Source organism: Colias eurytheme, chromosome 31, assembly GCF_061535395.1.
Source record: "Colias eurytheme isolate Ceu_HAF_F1 chromosome 31, ilColEury1 Martin Lab GWU primary, whole genome shotgun sequence".
NCBI lineage: Eukaryota > Metazoa > Arthropoda > Insecta > Lepidoptera > Pieridae > Colias > Colias eurytheme.
In genome coordinates this window covers 1,176,381-1,197,861 of record NC_143010.1, presented here as the reverse complement: position 1 = coordinate 1,197,861, position 21,481 = coordinate 1,176,381, and the positions used below count along the sequence as shown (strand labels likewise).

Sequence of the window (21,481 nt, the reverse complement as noted above, 5' to 3'; positions counted from 1 at the left end):
CATATTTTCAACATTTACCACCGATTCGGAAAGCAGTATCTACTGAGAAGAACAGGCAAGAAACTGCAAGGCAAGAAAAATATTGTGGTAAACTTCACCTCAAAATGATAATTGTGTTCCTAATTTTTAACTAAGTGTAAAAAAATAGGAAAAAGTTTTTACTTAAAGGACAAAAATCTGGGTATGTTGTTATAAATTCAAACTAATTAAGTACATAATATCAACAATTTATTGAATACATCACATAATTTTTTAATGTATTAAACCTTGAGAAATAAAAAATAATAAAACCGGCCAAGTGCGAGTCGGGCTCGCGCACAAAGGGTTCCGTAGCAGCAAATATAATAAATTACAGTTAAATCAACCTATCTCAAAAACTATAAGAGATACTTTGATCAAACCAAAAATCGTTGAAAGAGTTAATTAGCATGCATCACCTCTATTTTTTTTAGAATTTTATACCCCGTAGTTATAAAAATAGAGGGGGGGGGACATACTTTTTACGACTTTGAGAGCTGATATCTCAAAAACCGTTCACTTTAAGAAAAATGTTTTTTAGAAAACTTTATATCATTTTAAAAGACCTTTCCATTGATACCCCACACGGGTATGTACATCGAAAAAAAAAATTTCATCTCTCAGTTACATGTATGGGGGGCCCCACCCCCAATTCTTTTTTTTACTATTTAGTGTCATATTTTTGTAGCGGTTCATACAACACATATTCCCATCAAATTTCATCACTGTAGTACTTATAGTTTCCGAGTAAATCGGCTGTGACAGACGGACAGACGGACAGACGGACAGACGGACATGACGAAACTATAAGGGTTCCGTTTTTGCCATTTTGGCTACGGAACCCTAAAAACCAAATAAAAAAAATTGTTACAACAAAGGCTATAATTTTGTAATAGTTCATATTAAATGGTTACATTTTTAACAAACTTTACTGCGTGTGGTCTTTTTGTTCAATATGATATCAATAATTTTAGAAACATTAACTTAAAATAGATACCTAGACTTTAAGAAAAAAAACTATAAGAGCCAGCGCGCACGAGCAACTTTGTCTCCGCAACTATTTTGTCTCTCCCATCAATTTGTATGGGGAGTTGCGTCGCTACGTGCGCGCACTTTCATACTAGCCCATGGGTGGAGAGACAAAATAGTTGCGGAGACAAAGTTGCTCGTGCGCGCTCGCTCTAAGTAATATTCTACGAACAGTATTTTATTTTCTGATTTCATCAAGTAGAGATGAAAATATTATACCTATATGTTTAATAACATTTATGATGTTTATTACATAAAAATAAAGTGTTCCCAGTAATTATTACATGAAATAAACCATTTCATCATAGGGAACATACAATAAAAATACTTATTTAAGTACATGGAATTAAAAAAATAATTACTTTTAGTACATAAAAGGTAAAGAAAAATTTGATTTCAATTTAGTACAATTCCTTGTGATTTTTATTTGTTTTTCATGCATCAGTAAATATTTTACAAGCTGTGCCCCGCGGATTCAACCGCATTGCTCCGCTCCTGTTGGTCTTAGCGTGATAATATATAGCCTATAGCCTTCCTCGATAAATAGGCTATCTAACACCGAAAGAACTTTCAAATCAGAGCAGTAGTTACTGAGATTAGCACGTTCAAACAAACAAACTCTTCAGCTTTATAATATTATAGTATAGATTACCTTTTATGTACTGTATTTAAATTACAATCTAGCGTTCCTATATATTATAAAGAACTAAACTAATATATATATTTACAATGTGATGCGTTCCATAAAGTTTAGGCCATAAAGTTAAAAAAAATCAAGAAATATAATTTAAATTTAATAACAACAAATATATATATGGAAAACAAGATTAAAACTCAAAAATATTTTGAGATCTCTGATATAAATTTTTGTTTATTTTTTATGTATTGACTAGAAATTTCGAATTAATGAAATTAATATATTATGTATATTATATTACTTTTCATTTATGTAAATAATAGCAATACTTTTTAGTATCCGATTTTGTAAACCAAAAAAATGTTTTATATTATTATCCATTGATATAGATTAATATATATGTATAATTAATTAAACTAATTTTGATTATAAAAATGATTAAAATTTAATGAAATTTGAAAAGGCTCTTTCATAGCTACTATTAATTATTGATGTTATTCACTAGTACTAAGTTACATACTAATTTCTATGAAGTAATATCACCAAGTAATTAGTTGTAATAATAATAATTATTAATTAATGATAAAAAATGTATATCATTAATTACAAAAAAAATAATGACTATCATTAATAAGTCATTTTTAATGGCAGTCCCATAGTATTTAGCTAATTTAGTCATATCTACATCATTAGGCAAATTATTTTGAAATCAAAATTGTATCAAGATATGTGCTAAAAAGTAACATCAGCAAAATTGATTTTGAATTAAAATGGAATGAATATAAAAATAAAATAATTTTATACATTCTTGCAATTAAAATATAGAAAAATATTTGACTCTAAATTATGTTATGTGCTTGTGCTGTTATGCAATAAAAAAGAAAAAAAAATGAAATTTTAGACTAATCCTATAAGTTTCTTATTAGTTTTAAATGCGAATTTAAATCGTTAATTTGATTGCTTTTCAATATTTTTCAGGCATTTTTATTAATTTTAAGGCTTGTGTTATTGCTTTTTAATTTTAATACATCAATGGTTCCCATTTTGGTAACCGTTAGATTCTTGCATGCTTTTCAAATGGAAGGGAGATATGGTGAACACTTCGTTATTTACCAATTCCTTAAGGTTTTCGCCTCCATAAGAGAGCAGGGGAGATATTTCTACATCAATATCATCAGCGATCACACCGCCAGCTTCTCTAATGTACTTTCTGTGTAAGTTCAAAATATCCTGCTTAGCTGTAGAGGGACAGTCTTTCTTTGCAGCATCTGCGTTCTTCAACGCCGAAAACTCCACATCTCTAGCCACTTCCAAACAAATAAAGTTCTCAGCGAACTCAAAGACGTCAAAAATAAACTTTTCGATCTTTATACCGTTCGGTTCGGACGGCTTGTGGCGTACACCGCTCTCAACGTACGGTATCTTCTTTTTGGCGATGTGCAGTTTGAGTTTACGCTCGAAATCGGCGATTTTGTGAAGGAATTCAGACGAGAAATAATGGTTGCATATATTTCCAGCGGAGAAGGTAAGTCGGCCGTCCGGATTGCGTCGCTCAGCGGCTTCGTCAGTCAGTTCTGAATATTCTACAACCTTGTAATGTCCGTTCACTCTGCATACGACGCCTACAGGTTCACTTGGTGAGGATTTCTGAACAACTTTAGCTGCACAGTCTGCGTTCTTACTCTTACAATAACCGATAAACACTGGATCTGCTACTTTAATCAGGATATTGTCAACGGAGTGTCCATGCAAGTGTTGGATACCGCGTTTTTTGATGTCATCTAAAACGCCTTGGGTTTTTAATGCTCTGTACAGCCCTCCGTTTCCATCTGGTGCGGACGCAATATGGTGTTTCTCGTCTAATAATATTTTACCATCAAAATCAAAGCAAGGCAGTGTTCCCTGTTCGAAGTAGACAATGTTCTCTTCACTTAAACCAAAGTATGAGTGGTCTTTGAAGAATTTAGCTGTAGGACCTCTAGTATGTTGAGACGTCATGATATACCAAGTAATGTTACCATACTTTCCGGTTCTTTCTTCTGCCATTTGTTGAACTCGCAAGATTCTTTCTGCTTGTATTTGGAATAATGTCTTATGAGATGGTAAACCAACATCATACATGCCTTTCGGGTGTCCGAATCCGAGCCTAGTAGCTTGTCCACCAGCTAATAACAAAACACCAACTTTACCATCAGAAATTTCTTTAAAACCGATGTTTTCATACTCCGTAATTTTTTCTTCGTTTAAACCAGGCACAGATTCGTAATGAGTCTGCGGTATCGGCTTCAAATCATCGTCGAATTTTTCCAATATAACTTTAGTAGCTTCGTTCGCGCGTCTAAATATTTCATTAGTTTCGGCGAGATCCAACTTCCGGATTTCTCCCGCCAATTGTTCCCGCTCATTGTCACTCAGTTCCGGCCAATATTCCAAGAGATGTTCTTGACCGTGAGCACTGACGTATTCCTTGAGGTTTTCATACGACATTTTAGCGCGCGGTTTTCAACGTTCTATATCTTATCGAGACCGATCGCCGCGATTAGAAAGTGTATACTGATCGAGTTCCACATCACCTTCGTACATTTTCACGATACACCCCACCACAACGAAACACGTCGGCCTAACTTCTGACATTTCGAGACATTTTTGTTTATTTACATTCTTGTGTAATACTTTAGCACAGCCACTTTTCCATTTAATGTACACTGATAATTTATTAAAGTAAATAATTGTACGTCATTTCACAAATACAGCAATGTATATTGATTGGACAGTCAAAGTCAAATCAATTATGTAAGTGTCATAACAGCTGTCGCACGTCATAGCGATAACATTCAAAAATTTAAATTGAGATAAAATTATGTAGGTTGTATAAAATAATTAATATGTTATTAATTAAATTTATTCATAATTGTACAAACATTAATCAATTAATTAGCTTAACTTTTTTAATTTTGCTGTGACTATAAGTTTCTGGACGAACTTTCTGTTATCTATGAAAGGGATCCATCTAAATTTTACTTATTTTCGGTGAAATTAAGTTTACCAGGATCTAATAAATTTTGCGTTTATATATCACTTTGTTGTTATTTACATATTTATTTCTTTAACAAAATTAAATAAAAGCTTTTATATTAAGTAAAATTTTTTTTTTTAATTTCTAATAATATAATATTCTTAAATTTGATTTCAGTTTCAAATTTCGATTAGTTTATTGTTTTAGTGCGTATATAAAGAATTTATATTATATTAACAATATGTACATAATTATTTATTTATTAATATATTGTAGATAGTAATTTTATTCAATGGGAATTAGGGAGTATACAATATCATACTAGTAACATTGATGTTTTTATATTCTATGGTTATAGCATCTACAGACGCTCCGATTTGGTTGGTGCCAACCATCCGACCACGACCAAATCGGAAAGTGTAGAGAGCGGTCGGTCCGACATAATTATTATTAATATTGGTTTGACGTGGTCGGATGCGCCGGCGGTACCGACCAAACCAACTTCCTATCCGATCCAACCAAATTGGAACGTCTGGAAGCTTTGTTCCGACCAAATCGGCTCATTCCATAGGTAATTGGCTCATTCACATTCGCAACGCCGCCGGTGTAGGACGTCAACATGAACGCCGAGGGAGTTACGGTCACCGAACGTGACATATTAATAAAATTGCTGGAACTATATAAAGACTTTCCCTGTTTGTGGGACTTAAGTAACAAAGATTACGCAAATAGAGATGCCAGAAATCAAGCGTATTTTATTATGTTAGAAGTATTAAAAAAAATTGACAGTGCGGCTACATTAAAAACCTTAAAAAATAAGTTGTAAGAGCCGCATATGACTGTAATTTTCTCTATTTCTATAGTAGAATTTAGCCCATTCTCTTCGTACTATGGTCAACTGACATATTACTCTATGGTCAACTGACAGCTGGAAGGCCAACCGTCGGACAATCTGTAGCAATGTTGGAATGGTTGCCTTGTCGGTTCCGATATGGTTGGCACCAACCAAATCGGAGCGTCTGTAGATACATTTAGAGTTACGTAGTAACTAATACTTAATCTGTGATTTAGAGTGCAGAAGCCATGCGGACAGCGGAATTGTTGTCAAAATAAAATATGTCATTTTCGTTCAACGACTTTATTATTTTGTTGCTGATAATAATCGATTTCGTGTTGAATATCATATATTGTGTGTTTTCCACTACATATTATTTTGTTAAATCACTATATGAACAAATCGCCAATGTAAATATGGTCGAAAATTCTGAAATAGTAAAAAGAGGTGATAAAGATGCAAACTGGCAGAAATTACAGCAATCCACGTCGTTAATGGAGAAACCGAACGAAAAACCAGCGACTACAGATAAAAAAGAGCACTTTACTGGCACATTTAGGCGGGGACGAAAGAAAAAAAACAACGACCAAGACACCGTTGAGAACAACTTGAAATCTCTGAATATAGATAATAAATCTGCACAAGTAGTTAGTCCACTTTCTAATGACGATAAAAAGGATGTTAGGGAGGGTAAAAAGAATAAATTAACAAAGTTTATAGCGATGGATTGCGAGATGGTTGGTATAGGGTATAATGGCGAAGACCACATGATTGCTCGGGTTTCCCTGGTCAACAAATTCGGTGACTGGTGACTGCATTTATGACAAGTTTGTGAAAGCGCGGGAACAGGTCGTAGACTATAGAACGCAAATAAGTGGTGTAAGAGAGGAGGATATGTTAAACGGTGAAGATTTTAATGTAGTTCAGAAGGAGGTCTCGGAAATATTGAAGGGACGAATTCTAGTGGGACATTCTCCGAAGACTGACCTTAGTGTGCTTTTCTTGTCACATCCGAACAAAAATATTAGAGATACATCTAAATATGAGCCGTTTCAGAAGGTTGGTATTCTTAATTATATTCTTGACTGATCGGTTGGCTTGGTTGGTAGTGGCCCTGCCTTCTAAACCGGAGGTTGTGGGTTCCATTCCCACCCAAATATTTATGTGATGAACATTGATGTTTGCTCTGTGTCTGGGTGTTAATTATCTATATGAGTATAAATTATAATATATGTATGTTTATCAGCCATCTGGTTTCGATAACGCAAGCGAAAGCTTAGTATGGGATCAGATTGTGCCGTGTGTGAAAATTGTCCTGAAAAATTTATTAATTTATTTATTTTATAGCCATAACAATCTTTGATTTAATCAAACCGGGCCATAATATATGATCAAACGAACTTCTAGAAGGAAGTTCGATCATTATTATATGAATAGCTCCATTCGAAGATATAGTATTACCATGTAGTTTCCCTAACGTACTAGGTAGTGTCGCACTTTAAGATTTATATCGATTGTTTTTACTCGATTCGAATTTTAAAACCGTTATCTATAGCCTACGCATCCCTACCGCTCCAGTGACTTGCTCATTCTTTTTAGAGATACCAAAACTTTTACAAAGGGTTGAGGTGGGTGGGTTCTTATATCTTCGAATGGAGCTATTCATATAATAATGATCGAACTTCCTTCTAGAAGTTCGTTTGATCATATATTATATTTTCATAGCTCCATTCTTCAGATATAGTATTACCATGTAGATGTTCAGAGAACTGAAGTAATGAATAGATATTTTCTAAAAGTTTTGGTAGGAATCGTATAAAATAAAATAAAATAAAACACAGCTTATTGAAACAAAAATGATTTTTATTTTAATAACTTCCAAATCAATATAACAATCAAAATAAATATAACAATCAATATAACAATCAAAATAAATAACAATCTCCAATAATTTTATACAATTTTTATATAATCAATCAACCTTAGTCAATACCATTATCAAAGACAGACCTAGCTACCTCTTGTGAAATAATGGGACGATTATAAAATTTTGCAAACGTCTGTGATGAAGCCGTCCATCCAGCTGTTTTGCGTATTGAGTCTATGGATACGCCTGCGGCGCGGGCGGCCGATGTTGAGGCGTGACGCGTGCTATGAGCGCTAAATTTCGTCACGTCAATGCCACTCTCTGCTAACATACTTTTAATCCATCGACTGATGGTTTGTGACGTCACCGGCTTATGGGGACGTTTGTAAGTTACAAATAAGTTTGAAGAACCATTTCTAATATTTTTAGTAATTTCTAGGTAATCTTCCAAACATTTTGCAGGACAAATGCTAGGTTTGTCAGTGAAATATGGTATGACTAAGGTTGGCTGCTCGCGATTGATAGCAGAGGTTTTAATTAAATTTGTAATGGTTATAATAATTTGATTTTTATGAACTACAATACTATTAGTTTTTATTAAAGACAATGTTTGTACGCGATGTGCTGTACAAAGGGCCAAAAGAGTTGCCAACTTTTTTGAAAGTTGACATAATGATAAATTTGTATGAGGGAACCATTTATCCATAAAGTCTAAAGTTACTTGTGGGTCCCATATGGTGTTATATTTAGGTATATTAGGTCTACATTTGAAGACTCCTTTTAGTAACCGTGTCACTTGTACATCAGAACCTATATTATTGCCTAGCAGCAGTGATATAGCTGAACGATGGCTATTTAATGTGCCATATGAAGCTCCATTCTCATATTGCTTAGTAAGAAATAAAATTACCTCTGATTTTGGTGCTTCTAAGTAGTTTATATGATTGGTTAAACAATGATTCCACCAAAGTTTGAACGATGTGTTATATTGTTTAATAGTGTTTTCCGCCAACGAAGAGACCATTAGATATATCGCTTCTGATGGAATGCCTTGTTTTTTGAAGGCTTCCCGGAGACAATGGCTGCTGCCAGGATAGTCTGCGTGGGAAGATGTAGCCTGTAATCTGACCGAATTGCATTTTTTAGAAAAATAATATCTGATATTATAATATTGCTCAACAAAGGAAACCACACTTGGGTGGGCCAATAAGGAAAAACTAAAATTCCAGTAGACCTTTCGCTGACAATTTTTTGTAAACATTTTTGAATTATTGCAAAAGGGGGAAAACAGTAAAAATAATATTTTGACCATGATATTGTAAAAGCATCAACCGTAAGTGCATCTGGGTCTGGTCTCCAGGAAACGTATACCCTACATTTGGCATTGGTGCGAGATGCAAACAAATCTATATCAACTTTACCTAGTTTATTAATGATTTTTTGAAAAGCATTCGAACATAGTTCTATTTCAGTGTCGGGATTAATTCTGCGTGATTCAGTGTCAGCTTCTTTATTTTCTTTGGAGTTGATATAAGATGCAAATAACCACAAGTCGCGTTCTTCGCACCACTGCCAAATGGATCTCGTTAATTCATTAAGGTGTGGGAATTGTATACCACCCATTCTGTTGATATAACTAATAGCCGTTGTGTTGTCGATTCGCATCAATATAGCGCAATTGGTAACATTATAGGCAAAACATTTAAGGCCAAAAAATGCTGCTTTAAGCTCTAAATAATTAATGTGATATTTTAGCTCACTTTCTTTCCAGTGGCCATTAGCGCGCATATTATTGCAGACAGCACCCCAGCCTGACCTTGACGCGTCCGTGAAAATTGTCAATTTGTATATCGGAGGCGTAATAAAGCTTTTAGATATTAAAATATTACTTTCCCACCAATTTAAATCTGGTAAAATGTTATTTGACAGTCTCATAATTGAATCGTAATTATTGTTAGATTTTTTGAGGGCGAGATACTTTTCCCTTTCAAATTTCTTTGTGTATAACCAACTATATTTTATTGCCGGGCATGCGGCTGTTAACACACCTATAAATTGAGAGAATTCTCGAATGGTACATTTATGTAATGTTTTGAATTTTTTCACTAAATGTAATATATGACTTTGTTTGTTTTCTGGTAAGTACATAGTCATATTTTCTGTGTCAAACATATAACCTAAAAATTTGCATGTTCGTTTTGGTTCTAACGAGCTCTTTTCGAAATTTATGATAAAACCTAAACATTCGAGGATTCTCACAGTTTCATTTACGTTCAAAAGACATTTTTCGTAAGAATTCTCGATACACAAGGTATCATCTAAATATGTTACTGAACTAAAACCACGTTTCCTTAAGTAACCGATTACTTCCTTCATAATTTTTGTAAATGTTCTTGGTGCTGATGATAGGCCGTAAGGGATTGCATTAAATTCATATGTGATTAAATTTTGTGAATCGTCTTCATTCTGAAACCTTAAATACTTTTTATGTTCTGGGTGTATAGGAACTAATAAATATGACTCTTTCAAATCAATACTAGCCATGTAACTGTTCTTTGATAATAAAGTACATACACTTCTATAATCCTCCATCTTAAAATGTTCGTTTTCTACATATTTATTGAAATATTTTAAATTTAAAATAAAACGATCTGTCCCATTAGGTTTTGGAATCAAAAAAATCGGTGAAAGAAATTGTTCAGTGCGTTTTTCGCATACAGAAATAGCTCCTAAGTCAAGAAGGTTATTAATGGCAAGTTGAATTTTTTGTTTTTCTTTATATGATAAAGATTTATTTGGTATATACGGTCGTGAAACATTATTTATTAATGGTATACGATAGCCATTTAAAATATAATCTAACACGGTTTTATTTTTTGTTATGTGTAGCCAACAATCATAATAAAAAGTTAATCGACCTGCATGTACCTGAACTACTGACGTGTTGGGGCACGTTGTCTGGTTGCTGGCTTCGCCTGCGACTGCGGTGGCGGCAGCTGCGCTGCTTGAGGGCGAAATTGTCTGTTCGGATGTAATCTGCTCGTCATGTATGCGCCGCGCCCCCCCCTGCTCGACGACGAGGCATATCGAGGAGGAGGTGGCCAGTTTCCCGTGTATCTGCCTTTTGTTGATTGAGCTTGATTATTTCGTTGCGGTATGCTTCTTTTAATTTGTGAGCCTTGTTTTTCAATGGCTTTTGCAGCCTTTATTTTTTCCGACAATTGACTACCAAATAAGAATTCGTCTCTTTCCTCTTCTTGGATTATGTTCAGTATAGATTTATCTAGACACGGAGTAATACATTTAGTGCGAATTTGTGTTTCTGTATAATGTAGATCTGTCAAAATTCTACAACCATTAGAAAGATGTTTTATAGCAGTAATTTTATTTCCATCATTAATGATGGTTTCCATAGCTCTTGAAATAGCAGTAATAGCAAAGCCTAATTGGTTTTGTTTTACTTCCATCTTTTTATCCCTACTCCGAACTGCTTCTGCGACAGCAGCGGCTATCTCGGGGTTTAAACTGGGTGATTTTAGTAATTTGCAGTTACCTGGAATATGATATTCCTTCAACAAGTTTTCTTTAACTTCTTTGGTCAATCCTTTCTTTAATATAGGCAACCAGCGCTGTGTCAAGTCGCTGTGAATATTGGGTCCATATTTAGGACTGTCTTCAATGGGGTCCCCCAATGCAAGACGTATTTCTGGATCAAGTTCTATATGTAATTCATTTGAGGATTCTGGACCCGTATTAATTTGGTCTTGTGGAGGATTTGGAGTTTCAGATAATTCGCCATCATTTTTACTATCTCCGTCCATGCATCTTTGCGATAACAATGGGTCGCCTATAACTGATGTACTCGCTAACGGTATGTCAACCGGTATCATCGGTAATGATTCATCCTGTATATTAGGGTAATCATGGTGCATAATCTCAACTCCCTCAATATTATCATTTTCGGGTATTTGGATATCTGAAAGTATAAGGTTAAAATTTAAATAACTTTTTTTTTTCTTTTTTTTTTTTTTTTTTTGGAGGTAGTTTTAAAATAAAAAATAATATCTTATTACATATTATAATATCTTATGAATCTTTGTTGTTTTACATTAGGTTTATATAATTATAAAAATAAAGTTTTTGTATTCGTCAAATGCTCATAATGTACATTGTATGTATTATGCCTTCGTGTATGACTCTCAGTCAACCTCCAGGCTTAAATTTTTGTGTCATGTCTAACCATCGTGTATAACTCGCGGTTACCCTCCAGGCAGACTTATAGACACTGTATTGCACACATTATTATTAATTCGTTAACACTTGTAAAATTAAAAATTGCTTACCTTCGTTTTCGATATCACTCTCTGAGTCCGAATTTATAATAATACGGCGATGTTTACGCCCTTTCGTTTTCTCTTCTAAACGTTTTATTTTTTCTTTATACCGCTTAATTTTGTCTTCCGCCTTTCTTTTCGGCATATTTGAAATGTAATTTTAAGCGACGTGCGTTCACTACCGCGCACTAAAAAGGAATGAGCAAGTCACTGGAGCGGTAGGGATGCGTAGGCTATAGATAACGGTTTTAAAATTCGAATCGAGTAAAAACAATCGATATAAATCTTAAAGTGCGACACTACCTAGTACGTTAGGGAAACTACATGGTAATACTATATCTGAAGAATGGAGCTATGAAAATATAATTGTAAATATTAAACATATCACCTTAAATTATTTATAGAAAAAATAACAATATAACCTAAATCATCACCAGAATAATGTAGCTAACAAGTCGTCCAGTTAAAAATTTAGTTTATTATACACAATATAAAATACTATTCAAGTTCCGATAATGCATCCACATCTACATACTTATTCATCAGCTTAAAAAGTCACACCACTTAAAATCCTGTCCACATTTTGACAAACTCATTTCAATCTACAGTAGAATCCTTTTATTATGACTCTGGTATTATTGACCAACTGCTTATTATGACGTATAACACAGCAAAGTTGGTTTTCATATAAAATTTTTTTTGTTTGTTTTGAGTCTCAATGTGTAGGCATCTCTATTTTGTTTCTATGTATTAAGTACTAACAAAAAAAAGGAGATTGTTTATTTTCTATGAAATGTTTTGTATGACGTCCGTTTATTATGACGTGTGTTATGTAACATTGAACCGGGAGGGACGTAGTTTAAGTTAGAAATAATTTATAATGTAATTTTTTTACAATAAATTATTAATAAGTAAATTTCGTTTTTTTTTGCGCCTTCGCGGGTCGGTCAATATAATTCGTGTTTGATATTTCCCTTCAATGTCATTAAAAACGGATTGCACTGTAATTCCAATTCTTCTTATATATAAAAATGAATCGCAAAATGTGTTGGTAAGCGCATAACTCGAGAATGGCTGAACCGATTTCGATAATTCTTTTTTTATTATATTCCTTGAAGTATGAGGATGGTTTTTATGTAGAGAAAACGTAAATATGTACCACGGGCGAAGCCGGGGCGGACCGCTAGTATTACAATAAATCTAAATAATACTAATAGATCTAGATTATAATTTATTAATTTTATCATTTAAATAAATATTTCCATTACATTTCAGATTACAAAAGGCGGTAGGCCCTCCCTAAAACGATTAGCAAAAGAAATCCTAGGTATAGACATACAGCACGGAGAACACAGTTCCGTCGAAGACGCGAAAGCAACGATGAAATTATATAACACAGTAGCGAAGAGTTGGGAACAACTGTTGAGTGAAAAACGCGGTTATAGCCGGAAATTTGTGGAAAGCTAGTCTATAAATGGCTATATTCAAAATGATTTTATAAGTAAAAAGGTGTAGATAACAATAAAACCGAAAGAGTAGAATAGCTCTGTCAGGATCACAGGTGGCCTAGAGATCAAAGGCGAAAGAATGGCGAAAGACGCGGGTTTGAATCAGGAATCGTGATCGAATTTTTTCTATTTAAAAATTTCTCATTTACAAAAAATTTGAATGCTATAAAAAAATTATTAAATACAAAATTTAATCTTCAATGGACACTCGCACACACAATATGACGTCAAAATGAGATGGCATGATTCAACTATTGTGAGCAAGAGACAACAAGTAAAATGTGGCTAATTTTATTAGAGCTATCTACACCATTCTACTTATAATATCATATATAGCAAGATTTCTCATTCAATAACTTCATCTAGGTACATAAGAGATAGAAACAGGTGTTAAATGAAAAAAGCAGCTATAGCCAAAAGTTTTTTGAAAGCTAGTTGATTTCTATAGTAATAACAAGATTTCTGAAAAACTGCTAAAACTATAGAAAAGTGTTTAAAACAGTTGTTGAAAGAAAAATTTTACTATAATTTTGTAAGTAAATGAGAGATGATAAATATAGCTGCATTTATGATATACGTAATAATTTTTCTACAGTGAAGAATTGAGATAAAAAAAATGTTGTGTGGTTTTATGAAACCACGGTAAAAGTGAAACTGTTCGAACGGTTCCGAACACTGCTTTATACCTACTCGGCAGCCGACCGTCACGCGACATGCGCTACACAGATCAAAACGTTTGAGACGATGTAATAAAAGTTTCACTTTAATAATTTGTGAAAATTGAGAGCTTGTTATAAAATTCATCCTCAACTCAACTTTTAATAACTTTGCTATAATCAACTGTATGAAATAATAGTTGAGTCAACTTCTAAATTGTCATCAATATTGCCAAAAAATTTTCATTTAAAATAATATTCACTATATCCATACATAGTGTATATTTATAGTACTTTACTCATAAGTGTCTGTACTACAGACACTTTAATGTTATACTCTAACTATTGTAAAAAATATTCTAATTTAAGCTAATAATGTAAAAAAAGTGCCTTTTATTGTTATATAATCGTTGATCTTCATCTCAAATTATGTTTTAGATCTCAAATTCCAAAAAATAAAACATATAATTTATTTTATGTTTTGGTTTCGTAAAGTCATGGCCTTAGTAAAAAAATAAAGAAAATGTGTAGGTACATACTCTATGGTCGCCTATTGCTGTTATTATAAATAATAAAAGAGTGTAACAAAACATTGATTTGATATTATCAATGATGATATAAGTAAAAAAAGTGTAGATAAGTTAAAATCGTGGAAGCGGTGCAACGGAATTTGGCTAATTAGCCGTATTTTCCTTCAGTTATCTCTCGCTCTCGAATGTTGTGTTGGTAACTTATCTACACCTTATTTCTTATAATATCATTGATTATTATTACAAATTGTACCTAAATTGTAACAGGGAAAAGTAAAAAAAAATATAATTTAAGAGCTTGCCAAGTAAAGTACCATTTTTTATTATGAAGTGTATCTTGATTTACGGCGAATATGCTGGCATTATTAAATAAATTTATATTATTTTTAAATGTCTCTTTATTTTAATCCTTACTTGCCTATACAGGGTGTCCCACTTTTGGTATACTAAGCGCGAAGGGACTTGTAGTTATGCATAGATTGATCACGTAAAAAATGCAAACAACAAATTGCATCAAAAATTTTTTGCTAAATTTTTTCTGAAAATCCATGTTTTCCTCTAGCTTCGCGCAGCCGGCATATACCACTTCGCTAATGTGATAACTATATAAACATAATCTTAAAAGATAGCTACGTGCCGATGGCAAAGTTGGGAGGGTTGCTTGTTATGGGTGTACACATGCGTGTGCGCCTATAAGTGAAGTTAAAGTGGGTCAAAATCGAATCTAAAACAGTCGGTTACAAAGAAACACAGGTGAAGCTAATAAATGCGTTTTCATTAAAGTTTATGTTCATAAAAACCGCATCAAAATCCGTTGCGTAGTTTTAAACATCAGCACGACAAGACAGAAACCGGGAATCAACTATATTTTTATATCATGTAATGATATCCCACATGATATCCTGTAGAATAGGTAGAATTAAATAAAAATGAATCAAAGACAATAGAGTCAACGTCATTCTCACTACATTAAAAACAATGATATTTTATGTATAGATACGTTATATACTCACAATATATCCAAAAAAAATGCTTCATATGCAGTGTCAGGCACACACAAATACAAGTATCATTTTACTTAATTTATTTATTATTTATTACATTCACAGACAGGGAGTTTACAATATCATACTGGTAGCATTGATGTTTTTATCTATGGTTAGAGTGAAGAAGCCATGCGGAATTGTTGTCAAAATAAATGTCATTTTCGTTCAACGACTTTATTGTTTTGTTGCTGATAATAATCGATTTCGTGTTGAATATCATATATTGTGTGTTTTCTACTACATATTATTTTCTTAAATCACTATACGAACAAATCGCCAATGTAAATATGGTCGAAAATTCTAAAAAACGAAAAAGACACACAGTTGATCAACCTAACCAAACAATAGTAAAAAGAGGTGTTATAGATGCAAACTGGCAGAAATTACTGCAATCCACGTCGTTAATGGAGAAACCGAACGAAAAACCAGCGACTACAGATAAAAAAGAGCACTTTACTGGCACATTTAGGCGGGGACGAAAGAAAAAAAACAAAGACCAAGACACCGTTGAGAACAACTTGAAATCTCTGAATATAGATAATAAATCTGCCCAAGTAGTTAGTCCACTTTCTAATGACGATAAAAAAGATGTTAGAGAGGATAAAAAGAATAAATTAACAAAGTTTATAGCGATGGATTGCGAGATGGTTGGTATAGGGTATAATGGCGAAGACCACATGATTGCGCGTGTTTCACTGGTCAACAAATTCGGTGACTGCATTTATGACAAGTTTGTGAAAGCGCGGGAACAGGTCGTAGACTATAGAACGCAAATAAGTGGTGTAAGAAAGGAGGATATGTTAAACGGTGAAGATTTTAATGTAGTTCAGAAGGAGGTCTCGGAAATATTGAAGGGACGAATTCTAGTGGGACATTCTCTGAAGACTGACCTTAGTGTGCTGTTCTTGTCACATCCGAAGAAAAATATTAGAGATACATCTAAATATAAGCCATTTAAGAAGGTTGGTATTCTTAATTATAGCCATAACAATCTTTGATTTAATAAATAAATAAATATTTCAGGACAATTTTCACACACGGCGATCTGATCCCATACTAAGCTTTCGCTTGAAACCAGATGGCTGATAAACATACATATATATAATTTTAAATAAATACTTATATAGATAATTAACACCCAGACACAGAGCAAACATCTATGTTCATCACACAAATATTTGCTCCGAGTGGGAATCGAACCCACAACCACTGGTTTGGAAGGCAGAGCCACTACCAACTAAGCCAACCGGTCACTCGATCAAACCAGGCCATAGTTGTAAATAATAAACATATCACCTTAAATTATTTATAGAAAAAATAACAATATAACCTAAATCATCACCAGAATTATGTAGCTAACAAGTCGTCCAGTTAAAAATTTAGTTTATTATACACAATATAAAATATGTACTATTCAAGTTCCTATAATGCATCCACATCTACATACATATTCATCATCTTGCCACACAACTTAAAATCCTGTCCATATATTCACAAAAACTCATTTCAATCTAATTCTAATTATAATAAATCTAAACATTATTATAATAATAAGTCTAGACTATTAATATTATTACTAGTAATTAATAATAATAAATCTACTACAGTAGACCTGTGCTACACCAACAATCGTTTTTCAGAGCCTTGTCAGAGTATCGAATTTTGTTGGAATAAAATCAATATCTTTGAGTAGAGAACCGTAGAAGTGGCATATTTTTTTTGTACAAGTTGTACACTGTTTAATTATGTATGATCAATGCGGAAATTGTCAAAAAATAACAATTTACATTATTAAAGTGAAACTTTTATTACATCGTCTCAAACTTTTTGGTCTGTGTAGCGCATGTCGCGTGTATCGCGGCTGCCGAGTAGGTATACCTACTCGGCAGCCGACCGTCACGCGACATGCGCTACACAAAGCAGTGTTCGGAACCGTTTGAACAGTTTCACTTTTACCGTGCTTTCATAAAACCACACAACATTTTTTTAATATATATTTTAATCTCATTTCAGATCACGAAAGGCAGTACGCCCTCCCTAAAACGATTAGCAAAAGAAATCCTAGGTATAGACATACAGCACGGAGAACACAGTTCCGTCGAAGACGCGAAAGCAACAATGCAATTGTATAACACAGTAGCGAAGAGTTGGGAACAGCTGTTGAGTGAAAAACGCGGTTATAGCCGGAAATTTGTGGAAAGCTAGTCAATATAATAAATGCCTATGGTTTTATAAGTAAAAAGGTGTAGATAGGTTATCAACAAAATAGTCAATGAGATTTTTAAAGGATAGAAAAAATAGAACAGAAGGAATAAAATAACAATCATTTATTTTATATTTAATTACTAGCGGTCCGCCCCAGCTTCGCCCGTTGTACATATTTACGTTTTCTCTACATAAGAACCATCCTCGTACTTCAAGGAATATAATAAAAAAAGAATTGTCGAAATTGGTCCACCCGTTCACGCGTGATGCCGTAACAACGCGAAACGGGTTTCATTTTTATATATATACTAGCGGTCCGCCCCGGCTTCGCCCGTGGTACATGTTTACGTTTTCTCTACATAAGAACCATCCTCGTACTTCAAGGAATATAATAAAAAAAGAATTATCGAAATCGGTTCAGCCGTTCTCGAGTTATGCGCTTACCAACACATTTTGCGATTCATTTTTATATATAAGACTAGCGGTCCGCCCCGGCTTCGCCCGTGGTACATATTTATGTTTTCTCTACATAAGAACCATCCTGGTACTTCAAGGAATATAATAAAAAAAGAATTATCGAAATCGGTTCAGCCGTTCTCGAGTTATATACCAACACATTTTGCGATTCATTTTTATATATAAGATTAAATAATTAAAGTAAAAATTTGAATGCTTAAAAATTATAAAATACAAATTTCGATCTTCAATGTACACTGCATGATTCTACTATCGTGAGCAAGAGACAACTGAAGTAAAATGTAGCTTATTATTAGCCACAAATACTGCTAATAACCTATCTACACCTTTCTACTTATAATATCATGTATAGCAAGATTTCTTATTCAATAATTTCATAATGATAAGAGATAGAAACAGGTGTTAAATTAAAAAAATGGCTTTAGGTATATATAACTCAACTTGAATAACATTTCCATAAATTTTTCATTTAACTTGATACATATAATATAATAATTACATATTTAATTACATAATTAATTACATAATATATAAGTATTCCATATATTCATTATTGTAAAGACACAGACAGTACTCTAACCATAGAAATCTAAATAACAAGACACATAGAAGTGCTATAATGTCATAATTCATATGAAAACCGCTGTCGCCAAAATCAACACATTTAAACCGATAGCTAAACAGTACACACAAGTAAACTATGCCTTTTGTTGGACAGCTTGATTTTAGTGAAAACTACCTTAAATATTAAATTAAGCTTTTTAATATGTATCCTAACGCACGAATTTACGGTTTATTTTAGAATAACATCCCTAAGTATATGAGACGTTTTGTTTCTTTTTGTTCCAATACGAAAAAATTCGGCTTTTCTACAACAGAAGTTGTCAATTTTCAATAGATATAACTTTGAACATAAACTCATAGAAATAAGGTTGAAATTTGTGTTAAACGTGATAATAAGAATGGTAGACTGTGTCATTCATTGTTATTTCGATTACTATGGTGACACTCGTAATACTTGTAAATATTCTATAATTTTAAGGAAAAACGGCATTATTTCTAAAAAAGAAATATTTACCGATGAAATATTATTCCTTTATTAGTATAATTACAACTTGTGGAAGAATTTCCGCAATGGGAAATGCTGAAACACACCATGTTTATACACATACGTCTCCAGAGCAACAGCTGAACAGTGACGAACACGCTGGTGTTGTGAAAGTCACCTGAGTGGCGACAAGGTCACGCGCGCTTACGACTTCTAGTGTCTTGTTATTTAGATTTCTATGACTCTAACCATTGTAAAAATATATATTGCAAATAATGGTAAAAAAGTGCCTTTCATTGTTATTTATTCTATTGGCAGATCTCAAATTCCAAAAAAAAAAATATATATTTTATGTTTTTTTGTAATAACGAAACTTAGGTTATTTTTACTCTGTCAAATGTTTCTTCAATGTCATGGCCTTAGTAAAAAATAAAGAAAATGTGTATACTCTATGGTCGCCTATTGCTGTCTCTTTCGCTCTTAGATCATTAAGTAATGGATGGAGTACGCTGGCAAATGTTCTAACTAAACTTTCTGCTGATTTTGGTGCGGGGAGGGTAACTCACACTGATGAAACACAATGAAACACAATCACACATTCACAAAAATAATTTGTGTCACGAAAGTCGTAAAAATTTACGACCTTTCAAGCGACGAGTTTTTAAATTCAACTCTATTCCTAAGTTCATAAAGATTAAATTTGTATTTTATTCCAAGTTGTCTCGTTCAATCGCGGTTCAATATCGCGTTCTAAATTCAACTTTATAACTTAGACCATAAAGATTAAATTTGTATTTCTTTAAAAGATAGTCTCGTAAGGAATGCGGTTCATTATCGCGTTTTAAATTCAACTTTATCTCTTAGTCCATAAAGATTAAATTTGTATATTTTCTTTCCATGATAGTCTCGTGGGGCCGCATCAATGATCGAGTAAACATGACTCGATTATTTGTCTTGATCATATCGCTAAACGATACATCGACGATTATTAGAAATTGCATTTAATTAGAAATGTACGTTAAAAAAATAAAAAAATATACACAAATGAAAGGTTATTCCATCTTTTTTAATATTCCACATGTTTGAATTGCTTCTGCAAGACTTGACAGTGCAAAACGGCATTTTTAGCGGAGCACTCGCAGACGTCCTTTCGACGTTTTACGAATACGCAAGTAGTTTTTATGAAAGCATATGATTTTTCGATTCGAATAATCTTATACCTCGGCAAAAGGGGAAACGCCTGCGAGTGTTATCCATTACTTAATGATCTAAGCTTTCGCTGTCAACTATAATATTATCTATACATCTATACATCTATACAAATATTATAAAGAGGAAAGGTTTGATTTTTTGTTTGTTTGTTTGTTTGTATGAATTGAATTTGATTTGACCGCCTCCTTGGTACAGTGGTTGACGCGTGAGCGTAGAACCGAGGGGTCCTGGGTTCGATTCCCGGTGGAGACGAAGAAAAAAAAAATGTCTCGGTCTGGCAGGACACAGAAGGCTGATCACCTACTTGTCCATAAAGAAAATCGATCAGTGAAACAGATGTATGAATAATGCATCTGCCCCTTACCCCACTAGGGGACACGGGACTTCACTTTATGAATTGAATAGGCTCCGAAACTACTTGGCAGATTTGAAAAATTCTTTCACTGTTGGAAAGCTACATCATTTCTGAGTGACATAGGCTAGGTTTTATCCCGGAAATCCCACGGGAACGGGAACTATGCGGGTTTTTTTTTGAAAACGCGGGCGAAGCCGCAGGCGGAAAGCTAGTAAATAATAAAAGAAAGAGTGTAACAAAACATTGATTTGATATTATCAATGATGCTATAAGTAAAAAAAGTGTAGATAGGTTAAAATCGTTTAAGCGGCACAACGGAATTTGGCTAATTCAGTTATCTCTCGCTCTCGATAGTTGAATCATGCCATCTCACTTTGACGTCTAATCGTTTGTGCGTTAGTGTGCTGTTTTAAAGATCGAATGTTGTGTTGGTAACATATCTACACCTTATTACTTATGATATCATTGATTATTATTACAAATTGTACCTAAATTATAATAGTGACAAATAAAAAAAAATATTTTAAGAGCTTGCCAAGAAAAGTACCATTTTTTCATTATAAAGTGCATCTTGATTTACGGCAAATATGCTGGGATTATTGAATAAAATTATATTATTTTTAAAATATGTCTTTTTTTAATCCTTAGGCTACTTGCCAATTATTAAGTATGTATATTCCTAAATTTCCTAAGTTAAAGTGGGTCAAA

The 21,481-nt window shown here is 33.3% G+C and overlaps 3 protein-coding genes and 1 pseudogene across 4 annotated transcripts; 2 read left to right on the top strand and 2 right to left on the bottom strand.

Moving 5' to 3' along the window:
- Positions 1-873: 873 nt before the first annotated feature.
- On the bottom strand, positions 874-4,424 carry mmy (UDP-N-acetylglucosamine pyrophosphorylase mmy). Its single transcript, XM_090118839.1, has one exon. The coding sequence runs from the start codon at positions 4,169-4,171 to the stop codon at positions 2,714-2,716; it is 1,458 nt and encodes a 485-aa protein (XP_089974965.1). The 5' UTR covers positions 4,172-4,424; the 3' UTR covers positions 874-2,713.
- A 1,356-nt stretch (positions 4,425-5,780) lies between these two features.
- On the top strand, positions 5,781-14,821 carry LOC149895348 (uncharacterized; annotated as a pseudogene). The gene is made up of 2 exons (XR_016458471.1): positions 5,781-6,594; positions 13,012-14,821. The product of XR_016458471.1 is annotated as an uncharacterized LOC149895348 (transcript).
- On the bottom strand, positions 7,396-12,085 carry LOC149895349 (uncharacterized). Its single transcript, XM_090118733.1, has 4 exons — positions 11,746-12,085; positions 10,486-11,378; positions 10,331-10,423; positions 7,396-8,519 (listed from the first exon to the last, which is right to left on the bottom strand). The coding sequence occupies exons 1-4, from the start codon at positions 11,879-11,881 to the stop codon at positions 7,518-7,520; spliced, it is 2,124 nt and encodes a 707-aa protein (XP_089974859.1). The 5' UTR covers positions 11,882-12,085; the 3' UTR covers positions 7,396-7,517.
- Positions 14,822-15,577: 756 nt separating the features above from the next.
- LOC149895347 (uncharacterized) lies at positions 15,578-18,000 on the top strand. The gene is made up of 2 exons (XM_090119071.1): positions 15,578-16,438; positions 17,490-18,000. Exons 1-2 carry the CDS (start codon positions 15,629-15,631, stop codon positions 17,679-17,681), a joined length of 1,002 nt encoding a protein of 333 aa, XP_089975197.1. The 5' UTR covers positions 15,578-15,628; the 3' UTR covers positions 17,682-18,000.
- Positions 18,001-21,481: the final 3,481 nt, after the last annotated feature.